The sequence below is a fragment of the Gobio gobio genome, assembly GCF_949357685.1.
Source record: "Gobio gobio genome assembly, chromosome: 8".
Classification (NCBI taxonomy): Eukaryota; Metazoa; Chordata; class Actinopteri; order Cypriniformes; family Gobionidae; genus Gobio; species Gobio gobio.
The window spans coordinates 21,006,115-21,027,528 of NC_137114.1; the positions used below are offsets into that span (position 1 = coordinate 21,006,115).

The 21,414-nt window shown below is 37.7% G+C and overlaps 1 protein-coding gene and 1 long non-coding RNA gene across 2 annotated transcripts; both read left to right on the forward strand.

Moving 5' to 3' along the window:
* The first annotated feature begins 1,531 nt into the window (after positions 1 to 1,531).
* Positions 1,532 to 5,556, forward strand: LOC307130600 (C3a anaphylatoxin chemotactic receptor-like). Its single transcript, XM_079823669.1, has 2 exons — positions 1,532 to 1,603; positions 3,757 to 5,556. The coding sequence occupies exons 1-2, from the start codon at positions 1,600 to 1,602 to the stop codon at positions 4,779 to 4,781; spliced, it is 1,029 nt and encodes a 342-aa protein (XP_079679795.1). The 5' UTR covers positions 1,532 to 1,599; the 3' UTR covers positions 4,782 to 5,556.
* A 7,716-nt stretch (positions 5,557 to 13,272) lies between these two features.
* LOC307130608 lies at positions 13,273 to 18,122 on the forward strand. The gene is made up of 3 exons (XR_013817061.1): positions 13,273 to 13,363; positions 14,924 to 14,973; positions 18,018 to 18,122. It is a non-coding gene; the product is annotated as an uncharacterized lncRNA (long non-coding RNA).
* The last annotated feature ends 3,292 nt before the right edge of the window (positions 18,123 to 21,414 follow it).

Here is a 21,414-nt window from a genome sequence, read left to right on the forward strand (position 1 = left end):
CCTAAATAGGACCAACAAATAACATTCTAGGTTGGTCCCCTAAATCCTGCAAACATTATGGGAATGTAATGCAGAGACCACTGGACTGAACATGATATGTTACAGCGCAGTCCGAAAATAAATGTCCCCATCTAACTAACAGGGAACCATATGAGAACGTCAGTGCTGTACTGATGATGTCCCAGGACTTGTCTTCACACAAAAAAGACCTGAAGGCTTACAGCTGGGGCTCATCTATTTATAGCCTCGTGCAGGTTGCCCTGATGACGTCACTGATCGAGGCTATAATACCTGCAGATCAATTTCATTGACCTGTTTAAACACACTTTTTCACAGCGGGTCGTGATAAGACACTTTCCCACATGCACTTCTTGCAGCATATCGTTCCGCTTTATCAGGTAACAGGGTTACAGTCAAGTAAACCCGAGAGTTTCACTCATAGTTGCCTCTGACAGAAAACGAAACAATAATAATTATAATCTGCAAAACTTGAAATGGCGCAGCGATTTATTGGAGAGTAGTACTGAACACAATCAAATATTAGTGTCACTGTCACTTGATGATGGATCTGGTGAATAAGCTGTCAGCGATCAAAATATTGATTTAGAAGACGTGGAAAATGAGTTTTGAGAATATGTTTGAGATCATGATGTCATACCTGCACCATTATATAAGTTTCTGAATTATGCAAATTTAACTTTTGCTTGCATCATAAAATAAAAAGACCAAAAGCACAAGTCTGTTCCTCATAAAATGCTATCAGTGACTTAAGATGTCTATTTATAGTGCATGAGCCATATGGACCTCTTTTATGGTGCTTTTTGTCCATTTTGAAGATAAATGATAAACTAGTCTCAATGGCTTAAAAGGTCTGGTCTTTTGATATGTTCACATTTAATCGTTTAGCAGATGCTTTTAGCAAAGGAAATGACTTGCAAATAAGCAGTACAACAAGTGATTCATCCTCATTTCAAATAAGCAGTACAACAACCGATTCATCCTAACATTTGCATGAAGAACTGTAATGCCAAATTCAAAATTGTACAGGGTTAAACAGGTTAGAATGAAGAGGACATAAATAATTGTATTTAATTTATAAGCCACAGAAAGGTAGAAGAAAAGGATGATAAAGTGAAGATGGCAGCCTCTAGATGGCGCCCTCTGTACTGCTTTTAAACACTCAAGAAGAAAGATAAATTATATTATCAACAGATATGGAACGTCAAATTATTTTATATAATCATGCTCAAAACACAAATATCACAGTGTAGAAATTGTGAAAAAATAATTTTTTGTTGCTGTTGTCATAAATATTTTTATATATATATATTTTTTTTTTTTTACTTTTTGGATTATGTTGATAAACGATATGATTCTATTTTTTTTGGTTCCAATGGAAGACTGCAACTTTCACCTTTGAAAGCTGATATTCAAAATCATTTTCCGCAGAATCATAGTTCCCTTGTTGCATCATCACTCCACCCCACTTTCTCTTTCATACAAATAAAGGGGAAACCACAAGCAAATGTTCATGTGAAGACATTGTTGTGAGTTTTGATAACACACACCTGCAGGAAGAACAGAAGAAAAGGACTGAAAATGGGTAAGAATCTACATCTACTTAATATTCCTGAGGCTATGACTATGTTTGATACACCTATTATAATATTGCAAGCAAATTTCTGTGTTGTTGAGACAGATATGATGCCCTGTGAAAAGAACTGGGTGAAGTGGGCAGTTTATATTTGCTGTAATGCCTTTTCAAAGTGACTTGCATTTTTTGACTCCTCCACACCTTTGGTTGAGATCATTATCGTAAATTCTTTGAAATATTGATTTGGTCAAGATTATGCAGCAAGCCAACTTGAGTTAAAAGCTTAGAATCTTATCTAACAGTGATGTAAAAGATGTCTCATCATCCATCCCTGCTATTGTTTCTCAGTGTAAACCACTATTGTAGGTATATATATATATAGACTTCAGTCACATGTGTAAGTCAATAGTGGATAGAGGTTAATAGTCATTGCATAATTATCAACTGTAGGCTAATGCAACATGTATTTGCTTAAATGCAAAACAGGCTGATAGCATTATTGTTGAGAACAGCATGAAAGTATTTGAGTTGCAGCATTGTCTGTTCTGTGTTCAGTTCTGTGGTCTTATGTTGCATGTGACTGGGGAAATACATTTTGCTGACAAAGTCTTTAAACCTACCACACATCATTTAAGCTGTAGACATCAATACTTTGTTGGGTTAAAAGTAAGCTTGTTAAGTCTTACAATTTAAATAAAAGCATAATTTTTTTATTTTAAAATACTGCTGTATTGTAAAAAAATACGCACATCATGCATTTTATACATAAAATAGAGAATAGGATATAATACCCCCTGGTGGCATCAAGGTGAGAATGAGCAACTCCTTGTAAGTTGCAAATATGTATTCTGCATAATTCTGACAAATAAAATTACATTACGCATTAAACAAGATTTAGCCTAATGTTGAGCATGATTAACAATGGACTGGAAGCAAAGGTTCTAATTTCAATAACAATAATACGATTTATACTGAAAGTCAGAGGCTGTATTCACAAAACATTTGATCTTACCACTAAGAGTTCTCCTAAATAGCAGTAAAAGCTCTTAGGTGAGTGGTCTCTTAACCCTTTCATTCACAAAGTTGCTGAGACCAACTTTTACTTAGGAATAGAGAGAAGTCTTAAGCTAAGAGTAAGGGCGGCATTGACCTCTTTGCTATGGATGATGTCAACATGCTTATTAACTATGAACACAGTAATTGGCCGGGGAAGGGGTCTATGTCAGTGATTTCAATCATAATTAGTATGAGGTATCATGTTTCCATATTCAAAAAAATGTTTTAAAATAAGAATGTTGTTGCCATATTCAAATATTTTACATACACTTAGTAGACTTAGTGGCACTAATTAAACAAGTACATTCAGCTAATTGTCAGCCTCTTACATGTCTGCATCTCGAGAGATTGCAGAATTCAAGCGACAAATTATGTTTGGGAGGAGTGTTCAAATGGTCTCGAGAGGAGGCGTATATACACACAGCCGACTCACCTAGTTATAGTGACAGTTTTCTGCATCCCTCCGCCACCCTGATACCTGATATGGGGGAATACTCTTTGCGCTAAATTCCGAGCTCTGGGCCCTCGATCCCCTCGGACAGCATGCCAAATACGCTTATTTTACTCTTTTACTCAATCCGATCATTTGTAAATGTGAACTCGAGCTGCCCACAAGGCTTTTGCAGCAGAAAATGGGACATTATTTTCAACTTGACCGCATTGTTTTATTCTCCATCATTTCATGAGTTTGCACTTATAATTTATAGAGAGTAATTCAATGCGTATTTGGCGTGCTGTCCGGGGGGGGAGGGCTTTGAGCTCGGAATTAGGCCCGAACCCAGAGTACCCCCCCCCCCCAAAGGAGCTACTTTTAGCCTTAAGATGTTTTGTGAATACGGCCCCAGAGCTGTAAAAACTATCCAAAAATGATTTTAAAGACATACAACAGCTTTATGCGGAACTGAAAATCATTCCATTCCACACAGTGAGCTGTTAACGGCTACAACCGGATTGAGTTAGTGAGTTGAATTTGTGAATTGAATCAATTGGATTTCTGAATGAATCATTTTAATCGATTCAGTTTTCAATCAATTCAAAATCAAAATAAATAATCAAAAAATGTTACATCTTTTATTTACAGTTATCTTTCTCTTTTCTTTGTGCAGCGAATGCAACCAATGCAACCCAGACAGAAGCCTTATCAAGCATTGAAATCTTCAATATATGTACATATTGTGTCGTCTTTGCTTTGGGTATTGTTGGAAATGGGCTCGTCATATATGTGACCGGCTACAAAATGAAGACGACTGTTAACTCCATTTGGTTTCTCAACTTGGCGATTGCTGACTTCATCTTCATCTTAGTCATCATCCTCACCATTGTTTCTGCCTTTAACAAGAATGCTTGGTACTTCGGTGACTTCATGTGCAAGTTTGTCAGCTTTGTGGCAGTGCTAAACATGTTTGCAAGCATTTTTTTGCTGACCGCTATCAGCCTGGACCGATGCCTGTCCACCTGGGTGATTGTTTGGGCTCAAAACAAGCGAACTCTGGTCAAAGCCAGCATCATCTGTGCACTCGTGTGGGTTTTATCTATTCTCTGCAGCATCCCCTTTGTCATCAACCGCTTGGAAGAGAATAACCGATGCACGTATAACACACAACCCCCCAGTATCATCAAGTCTCTGTTCATATACAGGTTTATAGTGGGCTTTATCATCCCCTTCCTGATCATTGCATCTTCATACATTGCTATCGGAGTGCGGGCCAAACGTCTCAAAAGAGGAAAGAAGCTTAAGCCTTTCCGAGTTATTATATCTGTGATCCTGGCCTTTTTCATTTGCTGGTTTCCTTTTCACATTCAACAGCTGTGCACTATAATTGCAATGGAGAATAAGTGGAGTGACTTTGAAAAAGTAATAAATTATATAGGACCATTTGTAGTGTGCCTGGTTCATCTAAACAGCTGTCTGAACCCCTTTCTCTATGTGTTCATGTGTGAGGAGTTTAAGAAGAAGCTTAAACAGTCTCTGCTGCTGGTGCTGGAGACGGCGTTTGCTGAAGATCATCTGGCTTTCCGATCATCTCGCCCTTCTACTTGTTCAGGCCTCTCAGAATCACAGGGTCTCAAGGCAAACGACACAACCTTCTCATCATCTGGCAGTGGCCAGGACAAGAAAACAAGCTTTTAGAAAACCAGTCCTGAAGATATTCATTCATATTAGACTGAAGTGGTCCGATAAAGCGTATTAAGCTCTCCACTTTGCTCCCATGCCAGATCAGCAGAGGTTCAAAATCATGTTTGTTCTAAAGAAAATATAAAAAGTGTAATTTATGCACCATTTAAAATTACTTTTTTTCAGGCAGGTTTCTCTAATATGCCCCCTGTTTTCCAATGGTTGGAACAAGAGATTGCCAAACCCCAAACTCATGCCATTGGTCACTGTTGCTGTGTCTATACTGATTGGGATGCTAAAAATGTATTGTTGTATTGTTTATACTTTTTCTGGGAAACCTACAGATGATTTGTATACTCATGGATGTCGGGAAATATCGCAACATTGAAAAGTATTGTATTAACCTATTTTTTAGTTTTACCTTTTTTACTGCTTTTCTTTCTGTTTGACTTGTTTTACACAATCTTTAAGCCACGTTGTAATAGGCTACTGTTAATTTGGTACTATTATGTATTTTTCTAATGTTTATTGACTCACCAAAACTGAAGGAATTCTGTGTGAAACGTGCTGTCTGTAGTCTTCTTTTTTATATAAATACAAAGAACATTTGTATGCTAAATTCTGTCTGACCTTTATTATTAGGCATAAAACAATGTCACAGCATTAAACCCAACCATGATTTTACTTTGACAAATAATACATTTTGGGGTGTAATGCATTGCAATTAACGAAAGTTAAAAAGTAATCAAGTAACTAATAAAGGGGACAACTCTCCTGTCCCCATTGTGAGAAAAATCAGGAGTAAGTGTGTTGTGTGTGCTGTGTAAACATAAATGTGGGCATGCATTTACTCATCTCACTTATGGACTTCCAAAGCTGCCTAAATAATAAATAAAGAGATATATAAAGAAATGTATAACAAAATAAATACATAAATAAATATACAAAGAAATAAAAAAATAAAAATAGGGGGGCGTGTTTTACTTCAGACATAGCAATCGAAATCAAAGTGGCAGTGGCATTGAGGCCACAGTGACACCTTGTGGTGGGACCAAACGAAATGTAACAGATGTAAAGACGTGCCTTTGCAAGAAGTCGCACAGGGAATTCATGTCTTGGAGATGGGCAATGTATCCAAATTCTTATATCACGGTTTAAGTCATTTAATATCACCTTAACTGTATATATGGATAGGGCTGATAAGAGAGTGTTTATTGGCGATGAGACTCGCACAGAGAGAAACCAGCGCACATTACACTGAAGTCTTCGCAAGCATGTGAACAAGCTTATTGTACTATAGGGCTGCTACCAGGCAAACCAGGCCATGTCTGTAGCCTATATATACTGCGTGTATTTTAATTTCCTTTTCCTTTTGCTTTTGTACTTTACATTTGAATAAATATAACTTTTTTGTTATCAAAAAAATAAACAAGGTGAGAAAATGTAAGGCAAAAGTAACACATTACTTTTAATAAAAAGTACAATTAACACAATTAGTTACTTTTTTTAGGGAGTCACACAATATTGTGATTAATTACTTTTAAAAATAACTTTCCTCGACACTGCACATAATCATGTTTTGAAGGGCAGCTCGAACACTGACTATATTAAATGGGCTAATTATTATAATTAATGAGAAGAATAAATAAAATACAGAAGCATAAATCCATCCATCACCACATGATCAGAACCAATTATTTTCCATGACTTACACTGTGAATGGAGAAAGAGCAGTGTTTACCTACCCTGAACCATAAGCACTATAAATCACAAGGCATCGGTCCAAGTCTGACGTGTGTTTGTGTAGTGAAATCAACAACACATTGAGAATAGCTAGTACTGAAATACAATTCCTTTTATGGTTAATGCTATTCATGCAGATGTAGAAGGCAGTGTGTGGAAGAAAATATAAACCAGACCAAAAGAAAATGCTATCATACAAATGATCTTCAATTGTCTATTTTATATATATATATATATATATATATATATATATATATATATATATATATATATATATATATATATATATATATATATATATATATATATATATATATAAATGCAGGTCAATAAACTTTAAACTGGCATTCCTAATGGCGACCCATGGCATAATAAAGTCATGACAGGGCTAGTGTCACAATCATCAGTGAGAGTGCCCCTGATTACCACCTGAGGGCACTCCACCCCGGACTTGTCACTTCATCATAAACTACATTACCCATAATCCTTTGCCCAGACTCATCTTCACTCATTGTTTGCAACTGTCACATTACCCCATTACCCCAGCCTATATAAACCATGTTCACTCTGGCATTAACTGCGAAGTCTTGTATGTTGTGTCACTGCATTTCTGAGCGTTTCCCTGGTTTCATGTCTCTGGTTTTGGATTTCTTGCCTGTTCTGTGGATTACCCATTTGCCTGTCCCTCCTGTCTTGTTTGCTGTATTGGACTGATTACCTGTTATGACCTCTTGCCTGTTTGTTGACTACGAGTGTGGATTACCCTCTGAATAAAGCTGATTTGGATCTTCTACCTTCTGTCTCAGAGCAGTTACAGCTAGATTGTTTAATTACAGAGTGACCTTACACTTCAGAAAGTACTATGCAATTGCAATTTCTGAGTTTCCAGTGAATATGGCAAAGCAAAATGAGTGTCCCCTCCTCTCTTAACCCTACAAGGATATTTAACTGACTGATAGGGGATGTTAAGTGAAGAGACATGTCCTCACAATCAACTCTTTACTTATTTTTTACAGAGATGACTGGTAAGATTATTGACCACTTAAGGCTCCTTTTTAAAAAAAAATTTTTTTATGTTTAGCATGTTTAACAGTTTCAGTAGCATTATGTTTTTTTTTTATAATTTACACTTTGTATTTTCTCACATTAACCGTACTTCCTTCCAGATGAATTATGTGGATTATAATGTGTTCCTTTAACAGCCCTTAACCGTCACTTGAAGCACCCTATGTATGATGAAAATGATTTAAATTCAGGTTTAAATGTTGATAATGCTCTGTTACAGATAGAGTTTGGCAAAAAAATATTATAGTTAATATTTTTTTGTGTATATATTTTTGAAGAGACTGAAAAAGTCCAAATGAGTAAGTACAGCTTTGGTTATAACTAGAATGACATAGCAGTTTCAAACAACATTTTGAAATGTCCTGTTGCAACTCCACATTGTTAATGAAATATCTAGATAAACAATGAACGTGTTTGTAGCTATTGTAGCTTCAGACCAAACTGTAGCCCCATCCAATATGACGACACCAACCAGCAATGCTAATGTCACAGTGAAATCAACACTTCCCTCCACTGTATAATGTGTGCTTGGTATTATTGGCAATGGACTGGTCATCTACATCACAGGCCTCAAAATGAAAACCACTGTCAATACTATCTGTCATAATCTTTGCTTTGTATGTGGCAATCGGCTAAAACCGTTCCGTATTATCTTTGCTGTAATCATGGCCTTCTTCTTCTGCTTTCTTCCCTTTTATGTTCACCAATTCCTTGTCGTGTGGTTGCAGGAAATGAATGCAACAAACCCCTCAGATGAGTTGACCAGCTTCAAGGAGGTTTTCGACCAGATAGGACTATTCATAATCAGTATTGCCTACATGAACAGCTGCCTCAATCCCTTCTTGTATGTATTAAAGGGTTAGTTCACCCAAAAATGAAAATTCTGTCATTAATTACTTACCCTCATGTCGTTCGACACCCGTAAGACCTCCGTTTATCTTCGGAACACAAATTAAGATATTTTAGTTGAAATCTGATGGCTCTGAAAGGCCTCCATTGGCACAATGCACGGTTCACTCTCAAGACCCTTAAAAGGTACTAAAGATGTCGTTACAAAGTCCATCTCACTACAGTGGTTCTAAAATAACTTTATGAATTGGCGAGAATAGTTTTTTTGCGCAAAAAAACCCTAAATAACGACTTATATAGTGATGACGATTTCAAAACACGGCCTCATGAAGCTTCAAAGTGTAATGAATCAGTGAGTCGAATCATGATTCGGATCGCGTGTCAAACCGCCAAACTGCTGAAATTTGACGATCCAAACTGCTGATTCGGCTCACTGATTCATAACACTTCGAAGCTTCATGAGGAATCATGTTTCCTTCATGTTTTCATGCTTGAAATCGTCATCACTATATAAGTCGTTATTTAGGGTTTTTTTGCGCACAAAAACTATTCTCGCCAATTCATAAAGTTATTTTAGAACCACTGTAGTGAGATGGACTTTGTAACGACGTCTTTAGTACCTTTTGAGGGTCTTGAGAGTGAACCGTGCATTGTGCCAATGGAGGCCTTTCAGAGCCATCAGATTTCAACTAAAATATCTTAATTTGTGTTCCGAAGATGAACGGAGGTCTTACGGGTGTCAAACGACATGAGGGTAAGTAATTAATGACAGAATTTTATTTTTTGGGTGAACTAACCCTTTAATATATGAAGTTTTCAGTAAAAGCTCAAGCAGTCGTTAGTGATGGTGTTTGAGAGTGCATTCGCGCAATTATAGAAATGACTTAATCTTCAACACGGTAGGGGTAAATTAAACATTTGCAGAATCAAATATTTACATTTATTTAATTGTCATCGTGATGATCATGATCAGGAAACTGTAAAGCCTGTTCAGAACAATTAGTTCCAATTGGTGTTGTGTCATGATGTAACGTGACGGCATACACGGAAGCTACAAAGGGATGGCGGCACACAACCGAGTTAGCTTTCGCGATGAAGCAAGATGGTCCCAGGCATGGAGAGCTGAGGCAACGCGACGCAGTGTCTCATTCCCTTCTCAGGGAACTGATGTAACCCAAGACATTCCCTTTCGATGGAACTCGCACTGCATCGCAGGGCTCCAGACTGCGACTAAAACGGTCGCATTTGCGACCAAAAATATTAATTTGCGAGTTATATTTTTGCTGAGATCGCCATTGGCGACCAGTCTTGTTGTGTGTTGACGTAATAAAATGAGACGACGCGCATCAAAGTTACAGATGAAAAAACCTCGCTGAGTCGGAGCGCCAAAATACGTGTCAGAAACGGATGTCAAAACGGAAAATATCATGCTTTTTCAAAGCCCTCATATCTATCAAGCAACAACACTGACGGCTGTGCCAGCAGGAGAGAGATAGAAAGCGACAGAGACGTGTCAATGAATGAATATCCAAGTACCCTACTCTACTTGTAAAAGTGCAGGACGGCTGTGTGGACACCAACTAATCAGTAACAATTCTCGTTTTTAATTGATACTGATACTTATTCTCAATATATTTTACTCTTATTAAACTTTTCTGTTACTGCCTTAACTTCACAGGAATACGCAAAACGTATCACCGCCCTGCCCGACGGGCTATTTTAAATAGTGAATAAAATTCCTTTCTTGCTTTGCATTGTTGACTCTCTTAACTTGTTATCTGAAGGAAAAATAAGTTCACGGATGTTTTTGATCATGCTTATTTGTCCGCAGTGAAGTTTAGCGGATGTATGTGTGTGCGTGGATATTTTTGAGTGTGTTTGTGATGAGCGGATCATAACATTGTAAATAATTACGGGTGGATGAGAGATAAATAATTAATGTGTTGATATTATTAAAGACACAGAACTCTCATTTCACTGTAAAACGCAACGAATGTGCGTCACTCTTTCACTTTCAAAACCAGCGTCTATTCAGGGAAAACAAATCAAGGATAAGATATGCTTAGAGCACCTCCTAGTGGACAGTATATATAACGCAAAGGAAAAATCCTACATGAGATATTGCTTAAAAAAAAAATGTAACACTTTTACCTAAAAAATATACACTAACTTAATAGAAATGATTCTGATAAGAATTGTCCAACATAGTGATTGGAAATATCAACATGTTTAAAACTTTTTTCTTCAGGTTCTAATTTGCCAAATTTACCAAATTAACAAAAGGAAGGAAATAAAATAAAGTAAAATGTGGGAGCGTTTTAGTGAAGTAGTTTAACAAGACAAACAAGTGTTGGGTAGCCTATGTGATGTGTAACAGCTGTGAAGCGCTCCATGTATATGACAATAAATTAATAAAGCCTATAGTGGAGAAAACTGCGAAAATCGCTGTGTGTGTGTGTGTGGTGTTGTTAAAATGTTACGAGGCGCATAGATTTAAGTTGTTTCAGTTCTACACAGGCAAAAAAGAAAAGAAAAAAAATGTTTTACTTAACCTGTTGTCTTAATGAGAAAGAATGGAAGAAGCCAAAAATGACATTCAGCACCGCCCATATAAGTGCACATGAAAAATTAAAATGCGTTTATTCTTTTGTGGCACTTGAAAAAGTGATTTGGCGCCTAAGTTTTTCCCTTATAGGAGCCAATGGCTCCTTAATTGATATTTTTGTCTGGAGCCCTGCATCGGTAACGACACTCTGGGGAATGAAATGTCCACTATGCCACACTGAAAACATGCCTGCCCTAGTGTGAAACTGGAACCCAGGCGCACTTAGGACGAGAGCACCCTGGCGCCTGCTGTCGCACAGAGGTGCACACTATAAAATCTATTGAAGGTGTGCGGGGTGGCCCACTCAAATTCCATTCCATATATTCAGACATTCATTCCATATATTCAAGTTTAATTCCATTCATTTAAGTTTCTTTAAAACCCTTTGACTGTCACCCCCCTTTTTGAGAATACACATGAAAATGCACTATCCAAACTTAAAGGGCTGTAATTCAAGAATGCTTTGGAATATAGACCAAAGTTTGGTCTCGTTTTAAAGACGACATTCTGCAGATTATTGCTGAAGTGAAAGCAATTCAAAATATGAAAGTATGAAATAGTTATGGAAGTTTAAATTTACTGTAAATGAAAAATACTGTACTAAATATGTTTTATTTCATATAAAATATATATTTTACAAAAAAGAATTTACTCTAAAATTACTATAAAATCAAAGCCATATGTCTAATCAGAATTTCATTCCATATATTCAAGTTTAATTCCATATATTCAGACTTTCATCCCATATATTCAAGTAGAGCCCTGCACTGTCATGAGTTAGGTTTGGCTCTCTTCTCCTTCCCACCTGTTTGCTATCGCAATCAGCGCTCTCTGATTGAGACCGCACCTGTTCCTCTTTATATTCATATTTCAGGCTATTTAGTGCCTGCTGTTTGTGGCTTCTTTGCCAGATTATTATTGTATGCTTCTCGTTCAAGTTCACGTCTCTCGTTTACCCAGTCTAGTCTACACTGTTAGACTTTACCGCAATTTTACAGTTACTTACCGCAAAAAAGCCCAGTAAAATACCATTTATATTATTTACGGTTAGCTACTGTAATATGCACTGCATTATGGGTATTTTTAATGAAATTTACAGTAACTTACTGTATATGGGAATTTGCAGTATTTTACTGTTTACGTAAAAGCAGTAGTGCTACTGTAAACGAAGAATACACACGCACACACACTGGATGTTTAAAAGTTAAATAAAAACATGTGGATGGAAGGATGTAAAATTAGTTCTTTGTGGGAGACAAAGAAGTAATTTTTATATTTAGTATTTTCTCCTACCCTTTTCACATTTTCGGGTTTCTCAGAGCGGAAGTCGTCATAGTTGGGTTAAATTTTATAGCAGTGAATGAGAGAATACAATAATTATATATTTTTTGTGTGCCCATTTGCTCAAATAGCAAAAGAAAAACTCCACAATAGTGATTTCACAACTTTCAAAAAGAGGAAAAAATTGAGTATAGAATAAATAGAGTAAAGTATTAGTGTTATAAATGTATTTCGAATTCGCCTCATAGGAGGAGCTTCTGCCAGCGGCTCGTCCTGTTGAGAAATGACTGACATGGGCTGTGTTTACACGTCTTTTTGTGTTAAAACTGTTAATGTGTGACAAAACGTAGTTTTAAGACTTTTTCAGTCGGTAATGTAGTTGTTTAAAGCTCAAATCTGTGGTTTATTTATAAGAAGAGTGCCTATTTTAAAATTTTATCTGGTGTTTTCGGAGTTGTGAGCTCCAGTGAGTCAGCGGCGTTCAGCGCTTGTTTACCCGGCGAGAGTAGACTTTCCTCGGCCAGTCCTTCTGACGTCTGCCGCTGGCTCTGATGTCTCTGTGGCGTCTCCAGCTATAATTAGTCTTGTGGAGATTTAACGGCCCATATTTGCTCTCATGGATCTATAATTTGTTCCCTGGCAAATCGTTTAGGCTGAGGGCAAAGTGAAGTTTCATTACTTGTTTATTTTTCGGCTATAACTGTACGTTGCAAAATAAAATGACGGATCATGAGATATAAAATGCTAACGGTAGGCTACACACACACACACACACACACACCTACTGTTAGCATTTTATATCTCATGATCCGTGATTTTATTTTATTTATTATTATTTTAATGCCAGAGTAATACAAGTACAAGTGTGGTGATATAAATGTAATTTTTAAATGTTTAAAAAATATATTTATAAACTTTGCTTACACCTCACACAATTTAAATTGTTTACTCGCGTGCCAAGCCCGCGCAAATGAGGTTTGTGTCGAGTGCGCGCATAACGGACGTCCCTGCCTGTGGATCGGATCGCCAGACACCAGCTGCGAGCTTTCCTGAGGTAAGAAGTTTTTATTTGACAAATTTGTCACAAATGTCTTTGATACTTTTAAAACGTAAACCAATATCCATTAAATATAGCTACATATATGAAGAAAGTAAATTATAATATCGAATTGCTATTACTATATGACAGTCTCGGGGAACTGTTCGTTTTCCTCAAGAACCGCTTTCATAACCCATTAAATTTGCATACAATTGACTAACTGTTACCTGCATTGTACATTATGTACCAAATGTTGTATTTACGCGAACGATGGTTTCCGTCTTTTCACGGCCAGTTATAGTTACATATTTTCGTTGACAGTTAAATGTGTGTGACGCCATTTGAAGTAACGTTATAGCGCCTGAGCTGTGTCAGAGAATGTCTAATATGGCGAGAAGTTTCACTCTCACTGAACTTCCGGCTTCTGAACTGGTTGCAGTTCCTCTCTGATTCCATATGAGGGCGCTCACAGGACGAGTGCAGAATGAATGGAGGTCTATGGCGCTATACCAATAAAAATCCACTTTTCTCAGGATATAATTTTTTATCTAGTAATTTGAATGTTGTATTCGAAAGGAAATGCAAATAAATTACACATTGCTGGGTGTTAGATTTTTTAGAGTCACTTATTTGCTTTAAAAAGTCTTTTAAAGTGTCAATGACGTCATACACATGTACGACCAGAGATACTGCTTAACGGCAATCCTTCAGTCGCTCTGGTGCTTTCGCGCTCTGCACTTTCTTTTCTCTCGAGGCATCGACAACACAGCTGACACAGGTAAATACACGTGCTAGAAGAGTTTTTGTTTTGTTTGTTTCTGGTCCCGCTTCAGATGACACGATGCCATCAAGCGGGATCTCTGGTCGTAATCAGTCCTTCACTGACCAATCAGCGTTCATTAGCAGAATGCTAGCGTGTTATGGACAACAACAACTCAACCTGTAAGAAATCAAAAGGACATAAGTACTCGTTCATTCAACTTTCGACCTAAAACCCATGTTGAACTTGCAAAATCTACAATCATTTCTGAGATTTCTCAACGGCAATCGGGTGAAAGAGACAAATTTAGCCGTCAAGCCCCATTGACTTCCATTCATTTTGCACTCATGGCGATCGCCCCCAGTGGAACTCTGGTGGTACTACAACCAAAATTCTGTACAACAGGGCTTAATAGGGAGTGGGCAGGCTCTCCGTAGACGGGCTCTGGCTGTGTCAAAGGCTGTCTCGCGCTCTCTCTCTCTCTCTCTCTCTCTCTCTCTCTCGAAAATAGAACATTTACGCCAGTGTATACACCAGAGGATTAATATATATTCAAGTAAAATAATAATTAGTTCAAGTATGTTCATTGTGGCTTCTTATTTATTATATTATTTCATATGAATTCATTTTTACATGCCACTGAAGGCTCTATTATTGTCTTCTCTCTTTTTTCAGTGTTGATAGTCATTTGATTGTGTAAGTGGTCGATCTAGCAGTCATCCTATATCTGTGAATTATCATGTGCATAACATTTAGGCACCATTAGTCAATAAACATTAATGAAAATTTCTTCTTTTTCTCTCTTGTGTCAACAGGAGCTAACAACACCCCAGAAAGAGCCACAGCACTGAGCATCTTTGGCTTTGTAAGTATATATTTTGACTAACATTATGTGATTAACGTCTTTTAATGCATAACATTTTATTATTTCAAAAATACTTGTTGCCTACATTTCCTACTTGGCATCTATTTGTTATCTTGTTGTGACTGTTTAGTCTCATGTGGGATATGTCACTGCATAACATGACAAAGTAATTAAAAATGATTCATTGTATGCACTTAAAAATTTGTGTAACACTTTACAATACGGTTCATTAGTTAACTACATTAGTTAAAGGGGTGGTAAACCACGATTTCACTATTCTAACTTTAGCTAGCGTGTAATGTTGCTGCTTGAGCATAAACAACATCTGCAAAGTCACAACGTTCAAAGTTTAAAGCAAAGGGAGATATTTGCTTTTAAAGAAATCAGTTTCTAAGGACTACAGCAAACGGCCAGTAGGCGACTACACACATTCCTCCAGGGCTTGCTGACATCACCAGGCTCAATATTTACATAAACCCCTCCTCCAAGAATATTAAATAAGGGAGGGTGAGGCCATTTTGTATCGCGGCGCTGTTGTGGTATAAGTTAGTTAGGCTGGAGTGTTGTTGCCGCGATAACGAGGAAACGCTGTTATTTCCATCCGGATTGCAGGTCTGGGGTACTTGCTCTGTTCAGCCTTCCTTGGGACGGGGGTGCGTTGCAGAGCGTTTAACACACAGCATGTTATATGCACGTGTGTTTGAGTCAGCGGGGAATCAGGCGCGCGCAGGGCTCCTGCAGCACAACAGAGGAAAACATCCACCGTCTTCGCGATTTCAATGCCGGATTTGCACAACGTCAGCTGCGTGAAAAAAACACTGCCGGTGCATGGATGCACGACGCGCGCGCTGCACATTTCACGGAGGACAACACAAACTTCCACAAACTTTGCGAGTTCAATGCCAGATTTGCACAACGTCAGCTGCGTGAAAAAAACACTGCCGGTGCGTGGATGCACGACGCGCGCGCTGCACATTTCACGGAGGACAACACAAACTTCCACAAACTTCGCGAGTTCAATACAGGATATGCACAACGGCTTGTCCTGAAAGCTGGATTTACAAACAGAAGCTGTTTACGGGCCACAACCTGTAAGTCTGATTTATTTTTCATCGATGTGTTTTCCTGTAATAGGTTGTAGCAAGGAAGTAAACAGATGACAACACTGTTCTGCAAACCAGTCTGTTAAATGCTCATTCATACTTAACGTTATCCGACGAACACCTATCGTTACAAACACTAACGTTAAAATCTCAACAGCGAACCTGGCATTAGTGTAAATTATTCTTTGATTAGAGCTTTTATGTATTGTTTATCTTCAGGCATGCTAAACATGGTTCTGTGTGTGATTTGGCTACTATAGTAAAGCCAGTGCTTAGTGTTTGTTTTGGGTTAATAGTTCTTGCAACAGATATTTGGCTATAATCGTTCTAAAAATACAAAAGTTAAAGTGCCATTCAGTAGCGATCATTATAGATCCGCAGTCTTTACACTTGAGGACTGAACAGGTTCTGCTCGATCATCTTCACTCAAATGTTCTCATATGGTTTTATTGACGCCGACCAAAGCACAGCCTCCAGGTATGGGGCGTGACGTTTCCGACAACCGTGCACTGCGGTTAGCGAATCAGAACACACTAGGCCAGCTAACCAATCAGAGCCCACTGCGTATTTTTGAGGGACTGGCTTCATACAACCCGGAAAGCATCAGACCGTTTTACAAGGAGGGACAGAGCAGTGTAGAATAAAGGTCAAATATATGAAAAATAAGGCAATTTGTTTTTAAACGAAGCATGAACACATGTTACAGTGCACCCCACAAACACAGTCAAGCCTTCAAAAGAATGTGTTTTACCACCCCTTTAACATTAACTAATAATGAACTGCACTTATAAAGCATTTATTTATCTTTGTTAATGTTAATTTCAACATTTACTAATGCATTATTAAAATCTTGCTAACATTAGTTAATGCACTGTGAACTAATATGAACAGCTGGATTTTTATGAACTAACGTTAACAAAGATTAACTAATGCTGAACAGAGGTGTTGTTCATGGTTAGTTCATGTTAACTAATGCATTAAAGGGTTAGTTCACCCAAAAATGAAAATTCTGTCATTAATTACTCACCCTCATGTCGTTGGACACCTGTAAGACCTCCGTTCATATTCGGAACACAAATGAAGATATTTTAGTTGAAAGCTGATGGCTGAGAAAGGCTTCAGATAGTCCTCCATTGGCATTCAGTACATTGACACTTCCAAGATCCATGAAAGGCACTTAAAACGTCGTTACAAAGTCCATCTCACCACAGTGACTCTACAATAATTTTACCATGCGACGACAATAGTTTTTGTGCGCAAAAAAAAATCAAAATAACACCTTTATCCAACTTGTTCTCGACTTCCGTGTGTGCCTCCACGATGCATGCGCGAGAATATGACGTAGCGCCGGCGTTCGGGAATCCATGAAATACACACTTAAGCCCCATTTTTAGCACTACGCCGAGACCTAAAGCACGATCAATGTAGAATTCAACAGCTTAGATACGCGCGTCTTCTTCTGCTCGTAAACAAATCGCTTCTGGGTCATATGTCCGAACGCCGGATCTACGTCTTATTCTCGCGCATGCGTCGTGGAGGCACACACGGAAGTCGAGAACAAGTTGGATAAAGATGTTATTTTGATTTTTTTTTGCGCACAAAAACTATTGTCGTCGCATCGTAAAATTATTGTAGAGCCACTGTGGTGAGATAGACTTTGTAACGACGTTTTAAGTGCCTTTCATGGATATTGGAAGTGTCAATGTACTGAAGGCCAATGGAGGCCTATCTGAAGCCTTTCTCAGCCATCAGCTTTCAACAAAAATATCTTCATTTGTGTTCCGAATATGAACGGAGGTCTTACGGGTGTCCAACGACATGAGGGTAAGTAATTAATGACAGAATTTTATTTTTGGGTGAACTAACCCTTTAACTAATGTTAACTAATACAACCTTATTGTAAAGTGTTACCAAAATATGTATACATTATTTTATATGCAGATCATATCCAACCAGTGACCAGAAAACAGAGAGACTGAGGAATAGACGGAGAAACGGACAAAGCTGGACTACAACTAAAACCTGAACTAAAAACTAATCATGCAAGTATGTACAGGTGCAAGTATTTAATTATTTGCAATTTCTGAGAGACTTTTATCTTTTAATTTTCAGCCAACCTCGTCTTATGCTGCCTTCATGTGCTAGAAATTTCCTACTTCCCACTTCTGAAGTTGTGATTACGAGCTCATCACATTCAGATTTTGACTTGAGAAGGCGTTCATGTCCAATTTTTTAACTAGGAAACTAGTTCAGTAATTCCTATAGCACGTGAAGGCAGCATAAGATGTCAGTTGAGCAGGAGGTGACGTTTGCCTACCACACCACAGGTGATATGAAGTATATCATATGAAATTGCTCTTATAGTCAGGGTGTCCGCGGGGTTGTAAAAGGTAGTAAATGAAATTAGCCAAAATTAAGGGCATTAAAAAGTAGTAAAAAGTACTAAACGTCATCTGACGAGGTATTACATTTTCGAGCCCAATTTTTTTTAGATAAATTTTCAATTTGTGTTAAGTACAGGCCTTTTTTTTCTAAAATTCGCGTGGATTTATTTATATGTTTAGAGTAGGACCTGCGCGATATCGTGTGAGGTGGTGTTCGTTCGCGCGCGCTGAAACAAACTGGGTCCGCGGCTGGCTTGCTGACAAACATGTACGCGAGCTCACTTCCATTCAGTAATTAAAGCATGGGGAAATGCAAGTTTTCGGACCTCTGGCTGGAGGACTCACGATTTAAAGACTGGCTTAGGCCAGTAGTTTGCAACAGCCGCCATGCTTATTGCCACGTCTGCAAGAAGACAATTAATATAACCTGGGTGGGGGTGAATGGCGTCAAATCGCATATGTAATCAAATAGCCACCAAGCTAGGATGCGCGGACGTAGCGAGCAGCTTCCCATACCAATGTTCTGCGCTACAGATGCATCAACGACCTCAACCTCCACTGCTTTGCCCTCAACCCCCACTGCTCTCCCGATTCAAACCACTGCCAGTAGCCTAACGTTAGTCTAGCAGCATCATCAACAGGTGCGTGACAGACATCAGACAGCAGACGCTATGCCCCATCACCACCGCTACATTGCGAGCTGAGGTGCTGTGGTGTTTAGACCTTGCAACTAAACACCACTCTTTCAATTTGAATCTATGGCATTGAAGAGCTGTTTCGAAATATGCAAGTTGCTTAAAGCTTGGCATACACTGTGCGATTTCTGTGCGATTTCAGCAAGGTTATCTACTCACACTGTACGAGTAGATCGCATGCGATGTAAAGCCAAAGTTCACGGTTTATATGCTCACACCATGGCTCGGATCGTCGAGCGCGACTTGTCTGCTCACTGTATGAGTGAAGATTTAGCATTTACTATTTATGTATATAAATGATTATTATTATTATTAGGGTAGGCCTACTTTTATTATTAAATTGACAATACATTTAATTTGCCCCCGTGATAATTTCATAATGCATCAATGCACAACCAACATGTTGCATAATAAAAGAATAGATAGATTAGCTTACTCCTCATTATTTAAATACATTTTGCACAATTAAACAAGGAATTATAGGCCTATAATTAAAATGATTATCAGTCTATAATATGTCAGAACACTACAATAATATCAGTATTATCAGAAAGTAAGAGCAGCTTTATTTAAAAAAAAAACTTGTTTAACACGAAATGGGCCTATACTTCTCTTCTAATTTGTTTCACAATATAGGCCAAAAGAGAAATATTAAGAATATAAATTCAGACAGTTATAGGCTATACGTTATCAGCATATGTTAAAGCAGATTTATATAAATAAAGAGATATCTCTTGTCTCTGTGAGAATATGCGCCGAAAGCTTGTCAGATTTTACGTTCACTTTCAGTAGTAAATAATTGACCAGGTTTGAGACTTCACCGACTCTCGCACACATTGCGTTTTTGTGTGATATCCACTGACTCGCCTTCATGATTTAAAACGAAAAAGAAAAAAAATCTATATTGCACCGTGAAAATTGCTCTTGTTTCCCTCTGTACACTGCACGAACTATGAAGAAGATGTCTCCTTCCACTTCTGTCTTTATTTCTATTCTCATCTCTGTGGGCAGTTGATGTTAAGTTAAAATGATCTCGTTACATTGTGATGCAATATGTTATTCCATTTGGAAAGATATTTCATTTACGCTACTATAGTTGCAGCTTGAAGTCGCGCTGGTATTAAAAAATATTTTGAAAGTATTAAAAAAGGTAGTAAAAGGTATTAAATTCAACTTAAGAAGTTCTGTATATACCCTGATAGTGTATGGAATGCTTTTTAAAGAAAATTTGCGGGGGGGAAAAGGAAAATGTTTAGATGAAGTAATGGAGATGGTGTGAACATGGCCTTTACATGTTCCAGCGTGAGCTGGAGGGAGGTGTCTTCCGTCAGCAGCTTGCTTTCTGATTGGGTATTGTTGCGTTTCACATGATAATCTCCAGAGCGCGCACGCTTGTCCTCGGGATAGAGATATATAATATAAGTATAACTATGAATAATAATAATAATATAACAAGTATAACTATGAATAACTGCTGTTGCACAAGTTGTTACCTCATCTGTCCATGAACAAATTTAGATGAGATAAACCATTTCTCACACATTTTCCCTCTGTTTTGTTTCAGATCAGCCATCAGTAGTTTACAAGTATGGAGGCCAGCCAAGACCAACTGGGGTATTTTGTTCATACTTTTTGTTGCCATATCATCATGATCTCTGCTTTGATTTGTTGTAATGAATTCAGTTCTCAATTTTTTTTTTGTTTTTTGTAATTGATTGTGACGGTGAATAAAAAATATACTGATGTACATGGACTCAAGTCTCTTATTTGGAATTTATTAAATGTATTATTTATTTTCTTGCATTCATGTAAAATATTCAAAATAAAGTAATAACATATTAACATATGCATATTTTGTAAAATAAAAAGTAAAATAAATTACAGTAAAATTACTGTAAAAATTATTATACTGTAAAAAAAATTGCAGTAAGGGCATCATACTGTAAAATGAAATTGCGGTAAGGGCATCATACTGTAAAATTAAATTACGGTAAGGGCATCATACTGTAAAATTAAATTACGGTAAGGGCATCATACTGTCAAACACATTTACAGGTAAGCTACTGTAAAGGGGCAATTACAGTAACTTACTGGCAATAGTGCTGCCAGTAAGTTACCGCAAAAATACAATAAAATGTCTAACAGTGTAGTCTAGTCTAGTCTAGTCTGGTCGGATCGGACCGGACCGGTGTTGTCGTGTTGGTCTCACCTGTTTTCTGTCCAGTCTCCTGCTGTACGTGAGTTTACCATCTGGACGCT